Source organism: Quercus suber, unplaced genomic scaffold (genome assembly GCF_002906115.3).
Source record: "Quercus suber isolate HL8 unplaced genomic scaffold, Cork oak 2.0 scaffold_128, whole genome shotgun sequence".
In the NCBI taxonomy this organism is placed as follows: Eukaryota; Viridiplantae; Streptophyta; class Magnoliopsida; order Fagales; family Fagaceae; genus Quercus; species Quercus suber.
Genome location: NW_027069591.1, coordinates 117,232 through 136,449, shown reverse-complemented (window position 1 = coordinate 136,449; position 19,218 = coordinate 117,232). Strand labels below are relative to the sequence as shown.

Here is a 19,218-nt window from a genome sequence, read left to right as displayed (position 1 = left end):
AATACCTTAGTTCTGTCTAGTACCCAGGTATAGAGGAGCAAGTAGTTTCCCTATAGGCCTGAGTCCGGGGACCATGCAGTGCCTTGGTTCTGTCTAACGCTTTCATTTCTCTGTAAGTATCTAGTTTCCCTATAGGTTTGAGTCCGAGGACCATACAATACCTTGGTTCTGTCTAGTACCCAGGTATAGAGGAGCGAGTAGTTTCCCCATAGGCCTGAGTCCGGGGACCATGCAATGCCTTGGTTCTGTCTAACGCTTTCATTTCTCTGTAAGTATCTAGTTTCCCCATAGGTTTGAGTCTGAGGACCATGCAATACCTTGGTTCTGTCTAGTACCCAGGTATAGAGGAGCGAGTAGTTTCCCCATAGGCCTGAGTCCGAGGACCATGCAGTGCCTTGGTTCTGTCTAACGCTTTCATTTCTCTGTAAGTATCTAGTTTCCCATAGGTTTGAGTCCGAGGACCATGCAATACCTTGGTTCTATCTAGTACCCAGGTATAGAGGAGCGAGTAGTTTCCCAAGCCTGAGTCCGAGGACCATGCAGTGCCTTGGTTCTGTCTAACGCTTTCATTTCTCTATAAGTAAGGGTTTGTCCACGGACCGTTCTGTTGGAGATGATTCCTCCTTGAGTCTGATTATGATCTTACACGTGGCGTTGATCTCGCCTCCAGCTCGAGCCCCCATCTTCTTCACTTACGAAGCGTCCCTTGGCCGCTCGTGTTCCACGCTTGACGTTTCGGTGCGCAAGACGCGCCTTCATTAATGTCCTCGTAAATTAACATAAGTCCAACGATCTACGGCCCCCTTGGAATTTGGTAGCTTCATTATTAGCCCTGCTGGTAACTCTCTTTTCGAATTTTATGTGGATTAATTCTCACCAACCCTCATCCTCTATATAAGGCTCTCCGGGGGAAGGTTTCTCCATACTCCATGAACCTTCTAACACAAACAGAAAGAACACACCTTTCAGCTCCCCATGCCCCTTTAGTAACCCCGCCGGAATTGTGACCAGAGTCAGTAGATATGGGGCGGCTTTGGGCGGGTGTGAGGACATCCGTGCCAAGAGCCGTTGTGGCCGCAGCCCCCACTGGGCTTCCGGTGCGGCAGAGTCTAGGTGTAACCCGATGGCGCCATGCACGGTGGCCGAGGGATGTCGTTAAAGTACCTAATGTCTCTCCCCGGAGCGCACCCCCGACGAGGAGACGTGCGAACTCATGTCATGGGCGGTGCTCGAGTGTTGCCGTCTCCAGCGGCCAACGCTCGTGGGGATTGGAGAAAATCAAGGGAACATCACGGGGAGGGTGTCCCGGAGCCCCTGCATCTGCTCCTCGCTTTGTTCAAGCTCCGCCGCTCCGTGAAAGGAGTTGTTAGTGGCTTTGAAGCGAGCCAGCCTCAGCCCCTTCCACCCCCTTACTGTCAAGTTCTCCCGTTCTCTTGATGCCAGTAAGGGTACGGGTTGACACTTCCTCTAGCTAGTTTTAGTACGGGTCCGCCTGGGCCTCTGATTGTAGAACTAGCTGGTAGGAATAGTTTTAAAACACGCCTGCCTGAGCCTCTGATTGTATACTGTAACTTTTCTTTTTATGAAATAATATTAAGCTCTTTTTTTTTCTTTTTTCTTTTTTTTTTTTGCATCACCACGAATCTTTCATAGAACGATTACTTAGAACCATCGCCTGTTGCGCCGGCCAGCGCACTAATCCTTCCCACAGACGGCGCCAATTGTAGGGTCTGTTTTTGTAGCCTTAGCCCAAAGGATATGGGTTCAAGGCCCAACGAACCCAGAATAATGAATTTGTAGAGAATGGATCGAAGGTTTAGGCGCTGGCCGGCGTTTACGAAGCATGAACTCCTTTCTCTTTTATTGAAAAAATACTTAGAAAGTTTACAACTGGGGGATGCTCTTTGGCCCATGGCCGAGGAGGCTTTTCTCTCTCTGCCCCCAAAAAGACCCCCCTATACACTTTGCTCACATTTCTTATATATGCACATCTTCTTCCTCCTGTTGGTCATCTATTGGTCTTCCTCCTGACCGCCTATCCCATCAAAGGTCGTATCCGTGCTCGAATGGTTCATCCTGATCGATGTTGCCCTGGCAAGGGGTTACATCCCCATTAATGCGGCCAGAGGGGTTAGGTGAACGTCTTCAATGCCGAGGTGATGATTCGCCCAGAGCTTGCCCTTCTCCGTACCGAGGCCTCGGACGACCAAGGATAGGGTCATCCTCGGACCCATCGTGCATCCTCGGCGTGGGCCATCTGGGCCTGGGCTGAAGTGGGTCTTGGCTACTCGATTTTCTGGCCCCACAATACTTAACACTTTGAATTTGTAATACTAATAACATATTTAAAACTATTTTAAGTAACTTATAACCCATTTTGTTTAAGTCCTATTTGAAACCACTTTCAATCCATTTAAAACTAATCCAAATTTTCTTACAAAAACTTATTATTACTTTTTTTTTTTTTTTTGAGAATGAACTTATTATTACTTATTATTACTTAAAAAATAAAATTTCAGTGAAAATTTTTACCATATCCTAAATATTGGTTGTTCATATCTTATTTGAAAATATAAACATGAAATAATTTTATTACATCACAATAACAAAAATAAAGTTAAGAAATAACAAAATATAAATTTTCTCCAAAAATAAAACAACATAGAATGAACAATTAGCATACTCCACCAAAAATATTCTTACAAGTTTTTTTTAAGAGTTGACAAAAATGTGGAAATGATCATCAATAATATTCAAATTAGGTAGATATATTAAAATGTATCTAATTAGGTTTTTTATTAAATGTCTCCATGTGTCTACATCGGACTACAAGCTAGGTTACACTTTTAAGGGGGGGAAATTTCCTCTTAACAAGAAAAGGTTGGAATTGGATATAAATTATATTGACCACGAACAAAGGAAAGGAAACAAAGATGACATCGCGTTGCTAAAAGGCACACAAACAAAGAAATGCACATAGCCCAAACACCTACCTACCAACAAAACTTGCTACACGAGTATTGTACTATACCCCACTCATCCTAAAATTTCTTCAGAGTTGCTGAATTGAAGAGCCAAGTTTATACTAAGTCAATTTCAGCCTGTATAAGAGTAAGTATTTCGAAATGTCGAATCCTATGATCAATAATAATCTAATACACCCGTTCTGTGGAGCAGAGCTAAAGGGTGCACATGATACCACCTACTATTAGATCAGTAATTAGCTTCTATGACCACTCTATGAAACAAGCACATCATATACTGCCTCCTATCAAATATCAATGAGAAAGTTCAATGACATAACTTTTGAGTCACAACTCTAATATGGTCGACTGTGAAAAAATAATGGTGTCATGAGTTCACGTGAAAGTGATAGATAATCACTATAATAGACCATTTTAGAATTGTGACAAAAGTTACGATCATAAAAGAAATAGTAAATATCAATTATTCATTCAAAAAAGACTAATTTTTGCCCATCTACAAATTGTAACATAGAAGATTATCCTCTTAAGAGTAGCCGAAGTGTTACCTCTTAAAGCTTGCAGCAACTATTTACGTTACTCAGAATTGAGATTGACATATTCACGCTATTTTCTGATTAGACTATATTTGTAGTTCTGTTATGTAAACCTATGGTGAAAAAAAGCAAAGGAAAGAATAGTGATCCCTATTCCCTCTTTGAAGCAAGAATTCAGAACCGAAATTGGCTAATTGGCCTATCCAGTTACCATCCAATATAACATCAACAACTACAACATCCTCTTGCTTACCAGCAATTTTTTTCCCCCAAAGGGAAGCATATTTGCATCTTGAATAAATTACAAGACATTCCTATGACGCAATTTAATGCCAAGATTAGCAAATGCTATGTAATATCTAATTATGTTTAGGATATCATTGATCCATTCGCATGATGTCATGAGTCATGTCACATTCTAGTGAAATATATATTAAAAAAAAAAAAAAGATGAGTGGTTGGATTGTTTTATCAATATTTATGGGGTGAGGTAGGAGAAAGTATCTTCATATATATGAGTTCACACCTATGTCAATCACCAACATAGAGCAAGCACATAAGATAATTTTCAACAAAATAAGGGCTCAACAAACAAGATTTTTATATCCTGTACCCGGCATATATTTCGGGTACAGGATATACTAACTCCAACAAACAAGTTTTGAGTGCTGCTTGCAGCAAATTCCATATTCCATAATTTTATTTTATTTTATTTTTTCCTATTTTTACCTGCATTATATTGTGTAAATTTAAGAAAATTGTTAAAATCATCCAAATATATTATTTAATCAAATTACATAACTCATTAAATGGGTTGTGTGGCTAAAAAGTACGTGTAAATAGTTTTATCAATAAGTTGAAAGAAAAAACCATTTTTATCTTGTGACTAAAAAGTACGTGTGAATAGTTTTATCAGTAAGTTGAAAGAAAAAACCGTTTTTATCTCGATTAACCGGCATTCACCTATACACATGGATGACAAAAGTCAAAACTGTGAGCTAAAGACGACCAGGCTTGATTGTTTTTAGCATGCACTTGCTACTATTTCAAAACTCGCCTTTCATTCGATAAGTCCCATCATTTGCTGGTGGAAAAAGTGTATTATATTTCTGATATATGTAATTTCTGATCCCACATTGTGTTTGACAGGGCACTAATATATTCAATTGGTATCCATCATTCACCATTTTAATATTTTTAGTATTTCCTCAACTTATGCTTAAATGCATTTGAAAAGTTTATATTGCCTTTTTAATCCAAATGACATAACACTAAATAATATTCCGTTCGTGAGAGAGAGAACACAAAATAAGGGTCCACAAAAGGGTTTTTTTTTTAATCCGTATTTGCATAATAAAAATTATTAAATTATCTATAGGAAACCCCAAAAGCCTTATGTATTGGGTATATCCCTTTTAAAAAGATATCATATGCAGGAACCGACATGCACAATGATATAATTAGCATTAGTACACCTGTCTGAGCCTGGTGTGCTAATGCTAATTATATCATTGTGCATAACCATCACCAGTGATCCTCTGTCAATTTCAAGAATAGAGCACAAAAGGCTCCACCAAAACCGAACAGCTGAGGCGAGAAGATATGAGGAAAAAAAAAAGTGAGTAGGGGAAACAAAGAATAGAACAAAAACTTTCTTTGCCAAGATTATCTGACAATTGATGATTCTATATACACTACAATACAAGAGATATGTAAAGGCAGATACCCAGAAATTAATTGGACGGAACAAAATGATTCTAAAAAAGAAAAAATAATTTTAAAAAAAAAAAAAATTAGAGGAAGCGGGGAGAAGGAGGAGAGAAGTACCAAAAAGAAAATGTGTTCGCTTCAAAATCATCATAATTACCGATGCAAAAAGTGTGAATGGCATTCCCTCCCTCCATCCCTCCCTCCCATTTGCTAAGTTTGGGAAGATGGTGACAGAGCTCCCTCTGATCTGCGTCCAGCATAGCCAGAAACTGATGACTTGTCTGACCCACGAACATTGTACTTCTCATACACCTTTTCACGGTTCTCCGACCACCAAGTCTCAGCTTGGTGCTCTCCAAATCTTCTTCGGCTGCAGATGCATTTACTTAATCAGATTGCAATGATAAAATTACCAAAATGGAAAATTTTACTCGACATCTCAAACGAAAGGAAATGGTAGATCTCATAAACATTATATGCACCATATTTGGGGTTGGGAGATTTTAATGCAGAAGAGTCGCCAAAATAAACTCATTCTCAACCACCTAAGGTGAATAATATCAAGACTTTTTGCTAGTAACACTAAGTCTGATATTAACTTATTCTTCTAATACTTGACCACATTAATCCTAATAATAAAGCCCAAATACCTGAAGCGAACTCGTTTGAGATCTCTAGTTCCATCTCGCAGGGCCACAAGAGTTATATATACACCAGGCTCATACTGTTCTATCCATTCTGCCTCAACTTGATTGCTGTTAACAGGCAGCGCAGAATTTTTAGATCTCGTACCATTCTCGCCATCTTGGAAAGACCCAGAATCCTTGCCATCAACTGCCTCTGACACACTGCTGCCACTTTGCTGAACCCCTCCACCATTTGGCAGCCTGAAATCGGGATTTTCATCAGTCCCATTGGCGGTCATAAGCACCCGGTTTTGGTGGTATATGTTAGTTTCATCAGTTAAAGGCAGATCTCTAGGTGAAGGAGTTGGTCCTTGAGTTCCGTTTATTAAATCAGAGTCAATTCCTGTGGAAGCCAACAAAGAACTGCTGCTTGAATCAGATCTCAAATGGCGATCTCCATGTGTTTCAGGATAGTGCATTCCATTTGGCTCTAGACCATTTGGTAAGCAAGCAGGCCTCATGCTCTCAGGGTCATAAACACCAGGAGGTAACCTCTCAGCCAGATCTTTCATCTGGAACACAGTGGAAGGATGGTCAATAGAAATAAGTAGTAGTTTTTCCATTTACTTAATTAAAAAAACCCACTGTAAGGGCTTGGAGATGGGGAAGAAAAGCAGAGATGATCAGGAACATATACACAGAAATGTTTAGGCTTGCAAAGAAACCTTGTTAACTCATTTTAAAGTCCATAGCGGAAGAACAAAATTCTGTTTTAAACCATTTCATCCAAATTCCTTTTCAATTTCATGAAGAGTAGTTCAAACTAAACTGAAGGGTTGGTGATGCAAGAACTGCGTATTCTGATGGGGCGTTTGGATGGCAGGATTTTGGCACGAGGATTTGGATGATTAAAATCCAACTACTTTGTTTGGATAGTTTAAAAAGGTCAAGGATTTGGATTTGGATTTGGATTTGGCCAAATCTACCAAGGATTTTGGAACCTTGAAATCCTTGGATTTGAAATAACATCTAAACCCATGGAATTCTAAATCAAATCCATTGATTTAAAATCCAAATCCAAATCCAAATCCAAAATCAAGTATCCAAACGCAACCAGAAAATTCAGTTCAATATTACCATGTTACAGGAAAATTCTCTAAGAGTGCATAACGCTCTACCAAAAATACAGCTTATATTGAAGATAAACAAACAAGTATATAAACCAGAAAATAACCTGTGAAGTAAGCGCCTTTATAACTTCTTTTGCAGCCTTGGATTTAGCAGATTCCTCTGCAGCTAGTGCCATAGTTTCTTGAACCTTTTTTGCTGACTTCTGAAGCTCTAGTTCTTGAAGTTCACATCTCTGCCTTAGGCTCTCCACCTAACCAGATTCATAGTCATCAACATAGGCTATTCAAATTTATTATACAGATTCAACAACAGAACCCCCACACCCTGTACTCAAAAGATATATAAAATGACAGAGAAACCTGTGGAACCTAACATTACCTGCGCACGTAACTTTAGCACTTCTTGATTCAATAGTTCATTTGTTTTCTTCAAACTATCAGTGATACTTTTGGAGAAGGAAAGTCCCGATGTTGTAGGAATAGGTGTAGCAGAACGAGGGGGGCTAGGTCTCCTTGAGAAAGGAGACACAGACCTAGAACTCACTCCAGATGGCGTGAGAGCTGGTCTGGGAACTGGTCGTCGCAGGTCAACAGCACTAGACAAAACAACATCTCTCAGCTGCAGCAAAGAAGGTGCTTGAGAGGAGCGAACTAGGGAGAATGTATCAGCCTTCTTTCCTTGCTTGGCTGCTTTGCTATCTAACTGCTTTATTAAATCCATATTAGAAGGCACCGACTTGGACAATCTTATATCAGCTTTATCTAACCTATCCCTGTTTTCACCCGACAAGCGAGGTACAGCATTCTTCCTGTTATTATCTCTAGCTTCTGACACCTTGTTCAACTTTGCATAACAAGCATCACAAACACGATATGGCTTGTTGGGATTAGGAGACAGTGCTGCTCTTAATGCTTTTCTAGAACTGCAAGAATGGCAGTGCACAAGGCCACAATTATAGCAGTTGTGCCTCTTTCTAGTAAACCCAAAAGCCTGTCTACAAGAAGAGCACTGTGACTGCTCAGCACCAGAAACCCATTTATGAAGACATATAGCTGCTGTGTAGTTTGAACCACAAGCAATATATTTTACATGTCTGTCCTTCAAAGCCTCAACCAGAGTTGGCGTTTTTCGATCTTCAACATCTCCATGGCCCAACCTCCCATTAGCACCCTTTCCCCACGTATAAACTTCATTCTTAGAAGTTAGTACTGCCACATGATATGCACCACAGGCAATTTCTTCAACAGATTCACCAACAAGCTTGTCCTCCACCAAGCGAGGTAGCTTTCCATCAGAATGGGGATTCCCAAGCTGACCATAAACAGTACTGCCCATTGTAAAAACATGTCCTGATGTGGTCAAGCCAATGGTTAAACTGTGCCCACAAGCAATTTTATGAAAATTGTATTCAATGAGTGCTGGCACACATGTAGGTTTTAGCCGAGCCTCCTTGTCTCCATGACCAAGACGATTTTTATCTCCATCACCCCAAGTAAACAATTTACCAGATGAAATACTTGCGCTAGACTGTGTCACAATAACCTCCACCACTGCAGCAGTATGCCACACCCCACATGCAACAGCAATTGTCTTCAAACCCGAGAGAGATTCTACTTCTCTTGGGTAAGAAATGCTTTCCCTATCTCCATGGCCCAAGACACCAAATGTTCCATCACCAAATGTAAAGAGCTGTCCTGTTGATGTTACCAAGGCAGTATGCCATGGACCACAAGTAACTGAAGCAACTTGAAGTCCCTCAAGAGGACCAGAGATTCTCTTGGGTATCCAATGACTGACATCAGTGCCATGTCCAAGAAGCCCAGCATTATGTGTACCATCTCCCCATGTATAAAGTTCCCCATACATTGTAACTGCACAAGTATGGAACTCCCCACAGGCCACAAAATCAACAGTGGTAGCTGTCAAAGATTCAACTAGACGAGGTTGACTAACATCATTTCCAACACCATGGCCAAGCCGTCCTCCAGACTCTTCACCCCATGTAAAAAGTTCACCTTGCCTTGTGACCAGGGCCACATGCCTGACCCCACAGGCTATATAATGTACATCCAAAACTACATTGGACTCTAGTGGCCTGGGGAGAAGCACATCTGCCCTTGGAATCAAATAACTAGCATTTCTGTCAGCCCCAACCTTGACAACATTATCACAAATAACTTCACCCCATATATACACGTCACCTAAAGCATCACAATCATCCGGTGCAGAGCCATGACTAGAAGTGCTGGGGGCACTAGAAACACTAACTCGAAAAGCATCCGAACCAGATCCTTTTACTTGCATATTTGTATCGTCTGATGCATGTGATCTTTCAGAACGCACAGAATTGTCAGGCAGAAAGCTCTTAGGAGAAGTGTTAGTGTTCAAAGTGGCAGAAATCTCAGGTGAGCTAATATCTCGAGAAGCACTAAGTGAACTGTCGCTTGCACTATTTGATGTCAAGTCTCCACTGTCCTGAAAACAATTCAGCAAAAGACATGATATGTTGCTGACCATATAACAGAAATATTCATATATTACATTAAGCAACTTAATCATATCAATAATTATTTGTGTTTGTGATATAAGAAAACACACTACCTAAGCCTTTTAAAAGTTAAGAACCAAGGCAAATCAATCAATATCAATATATATAAAAGCAGAGACTTCGTGTGAGAGACTATTAAGTTCTATAAATAAATAAATAAAAATAAAAAGAATAATTATGTTTTTAAATTAGAAAATTAATTAAATATTTTCCAATTTACGCAAATAATATTACAATATGTACATATTCTAAATTATATTAATCTTAAAAATTTATATTTTCCCATTTTCTAATGACATGTAAATAAATGAAAGCTTATTCCTCAAATATTATAATACTTAGTTACTTAGTATCCATTTGGAAACAGCTTATTTAACTGAAAATAAATTTTTTTACTAAAAGTACTATAGATAAAACTAAAAGGCAGCTGAAATAATACAGTAAGACCTATGAATAGTACCAAAAAATGTAATGGAACCCATAAATAGTACCAAAAATAAGCTAAATAATAAATAAAAAAAAGCTGGCTTTTTAAGCTAATGCCAAACGCACACTTAGGGTGTGTTTGGATACTGCTTATTTTGCTAAAATTGAAAAATTATTGTTGAAAGTACTATAGATAAAGGTAAAAGTTAGTTGAAATAGTACCGTAGAACCCATGAATAGTAGCAAAAATAAACTGAATAGTGAAATAATTTTAATTTTTAATCCTAAGCCAAACGCACACTTAATGAGTTATAAATTGGTTGTATAAATAATTACTTATCAAATATTTCAAACTGGATATCTTTTTATATATAGGTAGTAATGGTATCAGCCCATATATCTATGATAAGCTTACAGTATACACGCCCATCGCGCAAGACATAGCTGGTTTAGTACAATGAACAAGAACTTTGACCAACTCTCCACTTAAAGAATTGTTAGAATAATGGTTAAATAATTAAATTCACAATTTCCTAACAACTTAAGCTTTTAAGCCAAGTGGTAGTTTATCATGGTATTAGAGCGGCTGATCTTGAGTTCAAATCATGTCTCCACTCTACCTTCCATTAACAAGTTAATAATCTCACATGTTTGGCCCCACTTATTAAGGGGGGTCTAGACCAACACATAAGAGAGAGTATTAGAATAATGGTTGAATAATTAAAATCATTCTTTCCTAATAGCTTAAGCTTTTGGGATAAGTAAAAGTTTATCTTGAAAAACAAAAGCTTGAAATATGTTTTATAGGTCCCAAGACAAAAACTCCCAGCTTATTATCCTTTGAAACTACATACCACTAACTATAAAAACAACAATCTTTGCCCTAACAGAGAAAGAGTGGAAACTCTTAATTAAAAAGGGCTGAGCAAGAAGTTGTTTAATCTAAAGATTAATTCACAGGAATAATGCTCTCACATTTTAACATTGCCCCAGTGCAATGGCATACTCTCTATGTTTATGGGATCATACTGCAAAAGGATGGACAAAGCAAATGAAAAACTTAAACATAAGGAGTTTCCAACTAGGAAGACTTACATCAAGGTAGAGGCCTCCATCAGTCCGTCCATCAATTTTGGAGCGCCCACCTTGACCAGAGGATATTAATGTTTTGAGGCCAGCAATCCACACGTCTGCCTCAACTTTATCTTTGCAAATCTGGAAAATGCAGCGTATAATAATTGAACTTAAAGTAAAATAGAAGATTTACAGAATTACAATGTAATTTTTGAGTGAACTTCGAAATTTCATCACTGACCAGATCAAGGGACCGCTTTCCGTTGTTATATATAAGAGAAAAAGATAAATAGTCCTTTTCAGGACGCAGATACCGTTGAAAAACAGCCTGGAAGTGAATTAGGAAAACAAATTAGAAGATTTTTATTTAGAAGATTTAAATACTAAAAACTTAGAAGTTTTTTTTTTTCTAAGCAAACTTAGAAGTTAATCATGTAGCATATGGTAGATAGCATAATTAAGCATAAGAGTAATATGAAATGGAAACACAGATATCTTACTGTTCTTTGTCCAGGAATAATTCTTGAGACGCAAGCTAACTTCAAACTTCTTTCTCCACTACTTGAAATCCAAATTAAAGATGATTCATCCTGACAATTTTAGATATAACAGTAAGTAGAAAATAAAAGGAATTTAAACAAGCGGAAAGCTGTGTATTTCACATGAGCACAATAAGATCACAGATCATGAGATTTGAAAAGCCAACAAAGGAGCAATTAATTCAAATACATACGCTACATGATGAGATATACATTCATCAGAATGTTAAACACACAGTAATATACATCTCCAGTACTTGAGCCACAAGTATTAACGACACTTAAAACTTAGGGCATCATCTATTATCTCATATAAAGAAGAGGCATATTTTTTGTTAATCCAACCTGCATCTGATATTAAAGTAAGAATAAAGACATGTCCTTCTAGGACCTATGAGTTTGACCATATTTTGCCCCAACAAACCTAAAATTGCAGTAAACAACACACAAATATTTGTATAAAGCTGAAATATGGCATAGAAAATTGGGAACTGCCCATATGGTACCCTCTGAATTTTTCATCCAATTTATGGCTGGGAAACCAGAAATTTATTCATATTTTGCGACCGCCCACACACATAGCTAATATAACATTGTGACCAAACACAACCAATTTAGATAAGACTCTACAAGTGATGATCTGCAAACTGTCACAAACAAGGCACCGAATGATAAAAAAAAGTAGTCCCTAGTGGCAACTGAAACAGCTTGATTTAAGTACAGAAATTTTTTTTTTTTTTTTTTATAATTACAGAATTACTAACTTCAACTTTGTTAACAAAAGAATTATGTGATAGTTCCGTTAAACCAGCTGTTGAATTATCATAACTATGAGGAATTCAAAGGCGAGCCAAGCACTAGCCTAGGCGAGGCACCTTTATTGAGGTGCTCGCCTTTAGAGCCTAGGCAAGCAAGGCAATCGCCTTTTTCCATTAAAAAGGCGCTAAGCTGAGAGCCTCAGTTTTTGGTTTTTTTTTTTTAATTAATAGAAGGTTGTTGTAAAACCTATCATTAGATTATTAATTTTAAAGTAATTTTAAAGAAGCATGTAATAAAACCTATTGTTAGATAAAATAATTTACAAGAGTTTGTTGTAAAACTTATTGTTAGATTAATTAATTTCTAGTAGAAGCTTGTTGTAAAACCTATCATTAGAATAACTAATAGAGCCTAAGCCATCTTAATCCTATTTTGAAATCATTTGATAGACCTAATTTTTCATGCAACACATTTAAAAACACTTTATGATAATATTTCAATACACTAGATACATGTGATTTAAGTTGTATATGTATAATAAATATATTTCGAATTTGGAGCCTCATTTTACTTGGGCTAGCGCCTTTTTGTCACCTCACACCTTGGGCAATACAAGGCCTTGGTGCCTTAAGGTTTCCTTTCGCTTCTGACTACCATGACCATAACATCAAGTTACAGAGGGATAGGTTGCAATAGATTATTGGAGACTTATATAGTAAGCCATACCATCTACTCTATGGAAAACTTTGAATCAACGTTCTTGTTATTGAGTCAAATTATACTTGTCTACCTCTGATTGTATTTCAAATGATTTATCTACTTGTAAAGTTTGAAATTGAGTTCACATGGAGGTTCAAGAGTTCAACCAGTTTCCATGCTTTTAATTAATGGATTTTACAATAAATTACAGCTGATGGTATTGTTAACTAATCCTCACTAGCATTGTCTTGTCTTGGAAGAAAAAGGTCATTCTCTAAAAACAAAACCACTACTATTTCTAATTATCAAAAAAAAGACCTACTACTATTTCTAAGCTAGTAACTAATCATATTCACTACTACCCTAGTAAACCAAGAACTGGAGCACTCGATCTGAGATATGACACACTCAATTTCAAAGGCTATGACAAGCTTTTCTTACAATGAGCTCTAGTGAACTCTCCAATTATACTTAAATTTTTAACACTAATAGATGCACAGTTCATACCATTTCATATAAAGATTTTTTTGACCAAATCTCACAGAAAAAGCTCGTCATGCCAGTCAAAATTGTACAGCCCCTTTTGTTGACTGAGTAATAGTGACATAATACCATCAATTTTGACCCTTGCACGCATTTAGACGTGATCAAATTTAAGCTAAAAATTCATCAATTTTGACTGAGTCTTCTAGTGACACCCTGTATGAGGATATGGAGCACACAGTGTTACCTGTTCACTGTCATCCATTTAGAGGGAGAGCTTATGAGAAGGACAATGAGGGAGCAGGCAACAACTTTTTATTGTATAGCTAAAACATAACTTAGATACTTGTCTGTATAAAATATCCTGCGATACATATCACAGTTCCAGTTCTATTGTTAAATATGAGACGGACAATGAGGGTGCAGGTAACAACTTTTTGTTATTTAGCTAAAACATAGCTTAGATAGTTGTCTGTATAAAATATCCTATGATACATATCACAGTTACAGCTCTATTGTTAATATTTCCAAAGTGAAGATCATAACAAGGAATTTAAGAGATTCATCTACCAGTAAGAGTTTATCTCCAAGAAAGTAATTAGTTGATGCACTTCAAACTCTAAAAACATTGTCTTTATTAACAAAATTATATAAATTTACTTGAATTATTTTGGACAAATAACGATATTAATTGACTTGATGTTACATCAATTTAGTTTTTTTTTTTTTTTGGTCAACATCTGAGCACTTTCTAAGTTAGAACAATTTTCTAACCACCAAAATCTTAAACCGGAGGCTAGAGAAATGAACTTACATTCGACAATCTAAATGGACAAAACTTAGGCTTTCCCTTCCGACCATATTTAAGCAGTTGAGCACCCTTCTTCAAAGCAATCAATGCCTGCATGAGGTAAAAGCATACTCAAAACAGTGCAAAAGAAACCTTTGGCATGCAAACTTTGTACACTGAAAATTTTAGGAACAGAGGAATATACAGTGTCTTTCTAAATAATATTAGTAACCACAGATTCTATGAAGTTTCATAGGGAACATATATCAGAGTACTATCCAATAATTTAAGTTTTTATAGAAACATAAATATAAGTGCAAAAATTAGAAAATATATGCCTGAGGAACATCAAATTTTCTGTTTTCTTTTTTATCTTCCATGCAGCAAGGGATCAACAACATTTGCATCAGCTTGGCAAGTTCTCTTCTTGTTTAAGTTAAATTGAATGCATCAAGAGGGATAATAAGAGCACGGTAAATATTTTGATTTATCATTCAAGCCTTTGAAGAGGGGGGAAATAACAATAGTCTTCTCACAATGTGGAACAGTATAATTCCAAACACAAACTCTGCCACTTTTACAGTGAAAATTATTTGGAATGGAGTAGTTGCTAGATATCTTCACATGAAGGTTCCTGAGAGACAAATCTTATAACTCACTCTTCCTGAGAATTGAGAAAGGCAGGCAATGATAGAAAAGGGTACTGGTTTTACAATATACCCTGAACAGCTACGTTTTATAAAATAATCCCCTGCACTATTCATTTCTACATAATGCAGGTAACAAGTAGCAACTCAACTTCACAACATAAATTTTTATTTAAATTAGAAAATTCTAAACGAGAATTATCTATGAGCGTAAAACAGCATATGCTGCTAACAATCAGCAAAAAAATTATTGCAAGCAGCAAACAAACTATAATCAAAACAATCTTTGGTTCACAACAAGATCCTTAACATTTTTACTAAAAAGCAATTTTCTGCTTAAATATGCTAGGATAAGCTTGAAAATTGTTTCATCATCACTGAATTCAGCCTTAAGCCACCTTTAATATCTCTCAATCCACAAATGATAAATATGAGCCATCCATGCCAGCTCAACCGCAGTATCAGAGAAGCTTTTACAATTGAGATGATTCACTGCCCATTTTATTTCAGTATCCCAGCTTGCAAGTCTTTTAGCACTAGAACAAAGTGTAAGCAATCTTACCCATATTCAATATGAAAAACTGCATTAATAATAAAGATGGTCCCTTGATTCCATACATCTTCTACTGACCAGTACAACTCCGGCTAAATTATCTAACCTTTGTTGAAAACTTAGGGCATGTTTGATACACTATAATAGAGCATGTAATGAAATGCTTGTTTATGTGGAATGACTATTCAATCTTTTGGTTGGATATTTAGTACATGGAATAGTTATTGATTAGGAATAGCTATAATTTTTTTTTTTTTTGATAAGTAGGAATAGCTATAAATTAAAACATGTAATAACTTTAGAAATTATTATATTTCCTAAACTACAAACTATATCTATGTGCGTAATAATTATAATAATTAAAAAATTATTATGATTCCAAAAAATACATATTTTTCATTTTAATCCTATTTCACAACCATAAATATTAATAGGAATATTTATTCCATTACATCACCTTTTATTCCCAGTAATAATTAGATTCAGTGTACCAAATGTGCCCTTATTTTGAAACGCCAACCATGCAATAAACCCATGCTTATGAAACATCCATATTTAGTTTCCACCAATTCACTCCTAAGGTGAGTTTGATAGTGATAAATTACCACTTTTGGGACGTTCGGTACTTTATCATGATATCAAAGTAGGTAGTTATGAGTTCAAACTTTGTCTCGAGTTGCCTCCCATTTAAAATTTAAAAATTCCAAATGTTGATCTCCACTTATTAAGGAGGACTATGGGCTCACTCCTCATTTCCTAACCGCTTAAACTTTTGTGACTATCAGTAATTTATCAAATAGCATATACTTTGTGGTGGCACATACTGTTTCCAAATTCTAGCTTTACCTAAACGCCAAGCCAATTGAGGTCCTTTCTGGGTGTACAGTTTTCTCTAATATTTGCTAGTTCCTTAAAAAAGAAACCCACTTATATGTGTCCACAATTCCAATATTACAAAAAATAAATTAATTAAACAGGCAAAGGTACAAAATTCTGTAAAGACAAAATTGGTCTGCGGTTGCATGCCACAACGTTATTATTTGCAAACAAAAATTAGCACTAAATCATAAAATTAAATAAAATGCGCAGTTTGGTTATATAGCAAGGAGGCAATGGTTTTTTTTTTTTTTTCCAAAGATTATTACATTTTTTTAATCTTAAAATTTTCATTAAGCCTCCGAAAAACTCTACCTAATCTTTCTATCTCATCCCGAAAAATATGGGAATTTGAAGCAAAGCAAAAAAAAATTAAAAACGAAAACAATAAATAAAATTTTTTTAAAAAGAAACAGAGAGAGAGAGAGAGAGAGGACCTGGTCGATGTCACGGTGTGCATTCCCGTAGCTAACAAGATCGGCCATTCCATGTGAGAGAATTACGAAAATGCCACCACCACCCTCTCCGATCGCAGTATGGAGCTCCGGTCATCATAGAGAACCCCTGCCTTTTCTTCCGTATAATACCATCAACTCTCCCCCCACCTCTGCTCACGCAGATCCAACCCCTTCCTTTCCTTTCCTTTCCTTTCACTCTCTTCCTTCCTCCATTGACATTGACATTTCCTCTTCCCCTTACTCTAAACCACTACTCCAAACTTCAACTTCTTCACCTCTCTTTGCTTCCACTGCTCTCAAGCTTTTTTTCACTATCACCGCTTTCTCAAATTCCGCCGGAAAAAACTCGGAGGAAAAACCGGACGAACCGGACAGAGGAGACACAGTAGAGAGGAAAAAAAAAAAAGAGAAAGAGAAATCTCTGAAAAAGAGAAAGAGAGAAGCGAGAGAGAAAATCGAGGAGTCTGTAAAAGTACGAAGAGTCAAAGATGAGGAAAAAAATTTTAAAAAGAAAAAACCAAAAAAGAAAAGAATAATAAAAATACGAATAAAGCGTGAAAACGCCTGAGATTGAAAAGATACATATGAGAGGACATTTTTTTATTTATTTTTTATACTAAAATAAAAAATATATATATATATATTACTATTTATTATTAATTAACATAAACGCAAATTAAATTGGAAATTACTAGTAATAATACTCATTTTTAGAGGAGGGATGCACGTTGCCTTTTGAGAATTACTAGCTACTGTTCCAGCCAATTGCAACCGCCCACGTGTATGGCCACTATTATATTTATATTGTTTTATTCTTGTTTCAGGTAACATATAAGTTAATCAATATTCTTAGATTGTTATTGGAATTATTAAAAGTTTTATTTATTTAAAAAATATATATATATATATATATAAATGGTATCTCTAGAGCATAACGCGTTGGCTCTTCCCAATATTAGGTACAATCTATATATCAAACATTTGTCATACATATAATCTAATGAATAGTCCAATATTATTTTATTTTATATTCTTCGTCACAATTGGTATTTACACGTCGTTAACTAAAGTCTGTAGCAAAATAATAAATATAAAGGCATGATCTAGGTCTTAGTTACAAACTATATGATTTCTTAATGATCAAATTTTCAATAAAAAAATGCAAATTACAATATAAATAAATATAATTTGTTTGATAGTCATCTTGGCTCTTTCGATTGTTGCAAGAGAAAAGTAAAAAAGTAAATTTAATTTAGTTACAGTGAACAATTGTTGCCTTGTTGAATAATAGTATTAGTACGTGAGTTGTTACCGTTTACCAACGGCATGTCACAAAGTCACGAGTCCCAACTAGTTGAATTTAAAGTGTGTTAATTCTCCCAAAAAAAAAAAAAATTAAAGTGTGTTGGAAACAAAATAAAAGTCTATTAAATGACGAAAATGGGGCTTGTATAAGGATCAGTTGACGTGCGTTGCGAGGAGAAGCGGCGGGTGTCTACTAGGAATTTTCCGCAACCCCAAAGCGACTTTGAATTTTGGTTGCTCTGTGTTGTTTCAAGGTAAGCTAATGAATATGACTAATTCTAGAAGACTCGCTCAATTATGAATTTCATCCCTTCTTAATTTGTGCGATCACGAGTGATTGATATTTCTGCTTCATATGAATCTATTATTTTTCATCGACTACTCTATGAGTATGTTTGTAAGTGACAAAAAGTGATGTTAATAACGAATTTAAATAAAAACTACGATTACGAGTGATGGATATTTTATGTACATATGGATCTATTACTTTTTATCGATTACTCTATAAATATGTTCATAAGTGACAAAAAAATGATGCTAGTAATGAATTTAAATAAGAATCAGTAATAATTTTTCATTTAGATTTTGTTGTGAAATTACTATAAAACTGTTGTGGCATATATCACTATTAAAAATAGTGGGGGTGGTTTTGGGTACTTGGAGTGGATGGGAAACAGATATTGTGCCGGTTGTGACGCTAAGTGAGAATCAGATTTTGAAGCCAACCGAGGAGAATGTAGGACTTGGGTGAAACCAGTGTGTGACTCTTCTCAAATTAGGCAGCTTTATAAATATATATTGTAGCATAAAATCTAGGGATATCGGTCCGAATCCGAACTATTATTTCGGTTGATCTACATGTGTTATATTGGAATCCTATCCCATTCTTTTGGGCCTTTAGCATCACCAACCAACTCCCATCTTTAGAAGTTATTTCTGTTTGCATGTGCCTACTTGTTTGGAACTTTGTACAAGTTTGACACTTTGATTTGGGATAGATAATAAATCAAAGTTGGTAACGATTTGGACTAAGTCTAATATTGATATTTTCATTGACCTACATAAAAATGAGAG

At 36.1% G+C, this 19,218-nt stretch overlaps 1 protein-coding gene across 1 annotated transcript; it reads right to left on the bottom strand.

Annotated features, from left to right (window-relative positions):
• Positions 1 to 5,159: 5,159 nt before the first annotated feature.
• LOC111994555 (PH, RCC1 and FYVE domains-containing protein 1) lies at positions 5,160 to 17,326 on the bottom strand. Its single transcript, XM_024026440.2, has 9 exons — positions 16,819 to 17,326; positions 14,330 to 14,416; positions 11,536 to 11,625; positions 11,277 to 11,363; positions 11,057 to 11,176; positions 7,366 to 9,462; positions 7,091 to 7,237; positions 5,881 to 6,428; positions 5,160 to 5,600 (listed from the first exon to the last, which is right to left on the bottom strand). The coding sequence occupies exons 1-9, from the start codon at positions 16,864 to 16,866 to the stop codon at positions 5,441 to 5,443; spliced, it is 3,384 nt and encodes a 1,127-aa protein (XP_023882208.2). The 5' UTR covers positions 16,867 to 17,326; the 3' UTR covers positions 5,160 to 5,440.
• Positions 17,327 to 19,218: the final 1,892 nt, after the last annotated feature.

Excerpts from the sequence above, each read along its gene's own strand:
- LOC111994555 (XM_024026440.2), bottom strand. The coding sequence starts at position 16,866 with ATGGCCGATCTTGTTAGCTACGGGAATGCACACCGTGACATCGACCAG. Across the intron at positions 11,177-11,276 it reads GAAAGCGGTCCCTTGATCTG|ATTTGCAAAGATAAAGTTGA; the intron begins GTCAGTGATGAA and ends TGCATTTTCCAG. Across the intron at positions 7,238-7,365 it reads TGCTAAAGTTACGTGCGCAG|GTGGAGAGCCTAAGGCAGAG; the intron begins GTAATGTTAGGT and ends GAATCTGGTTAG.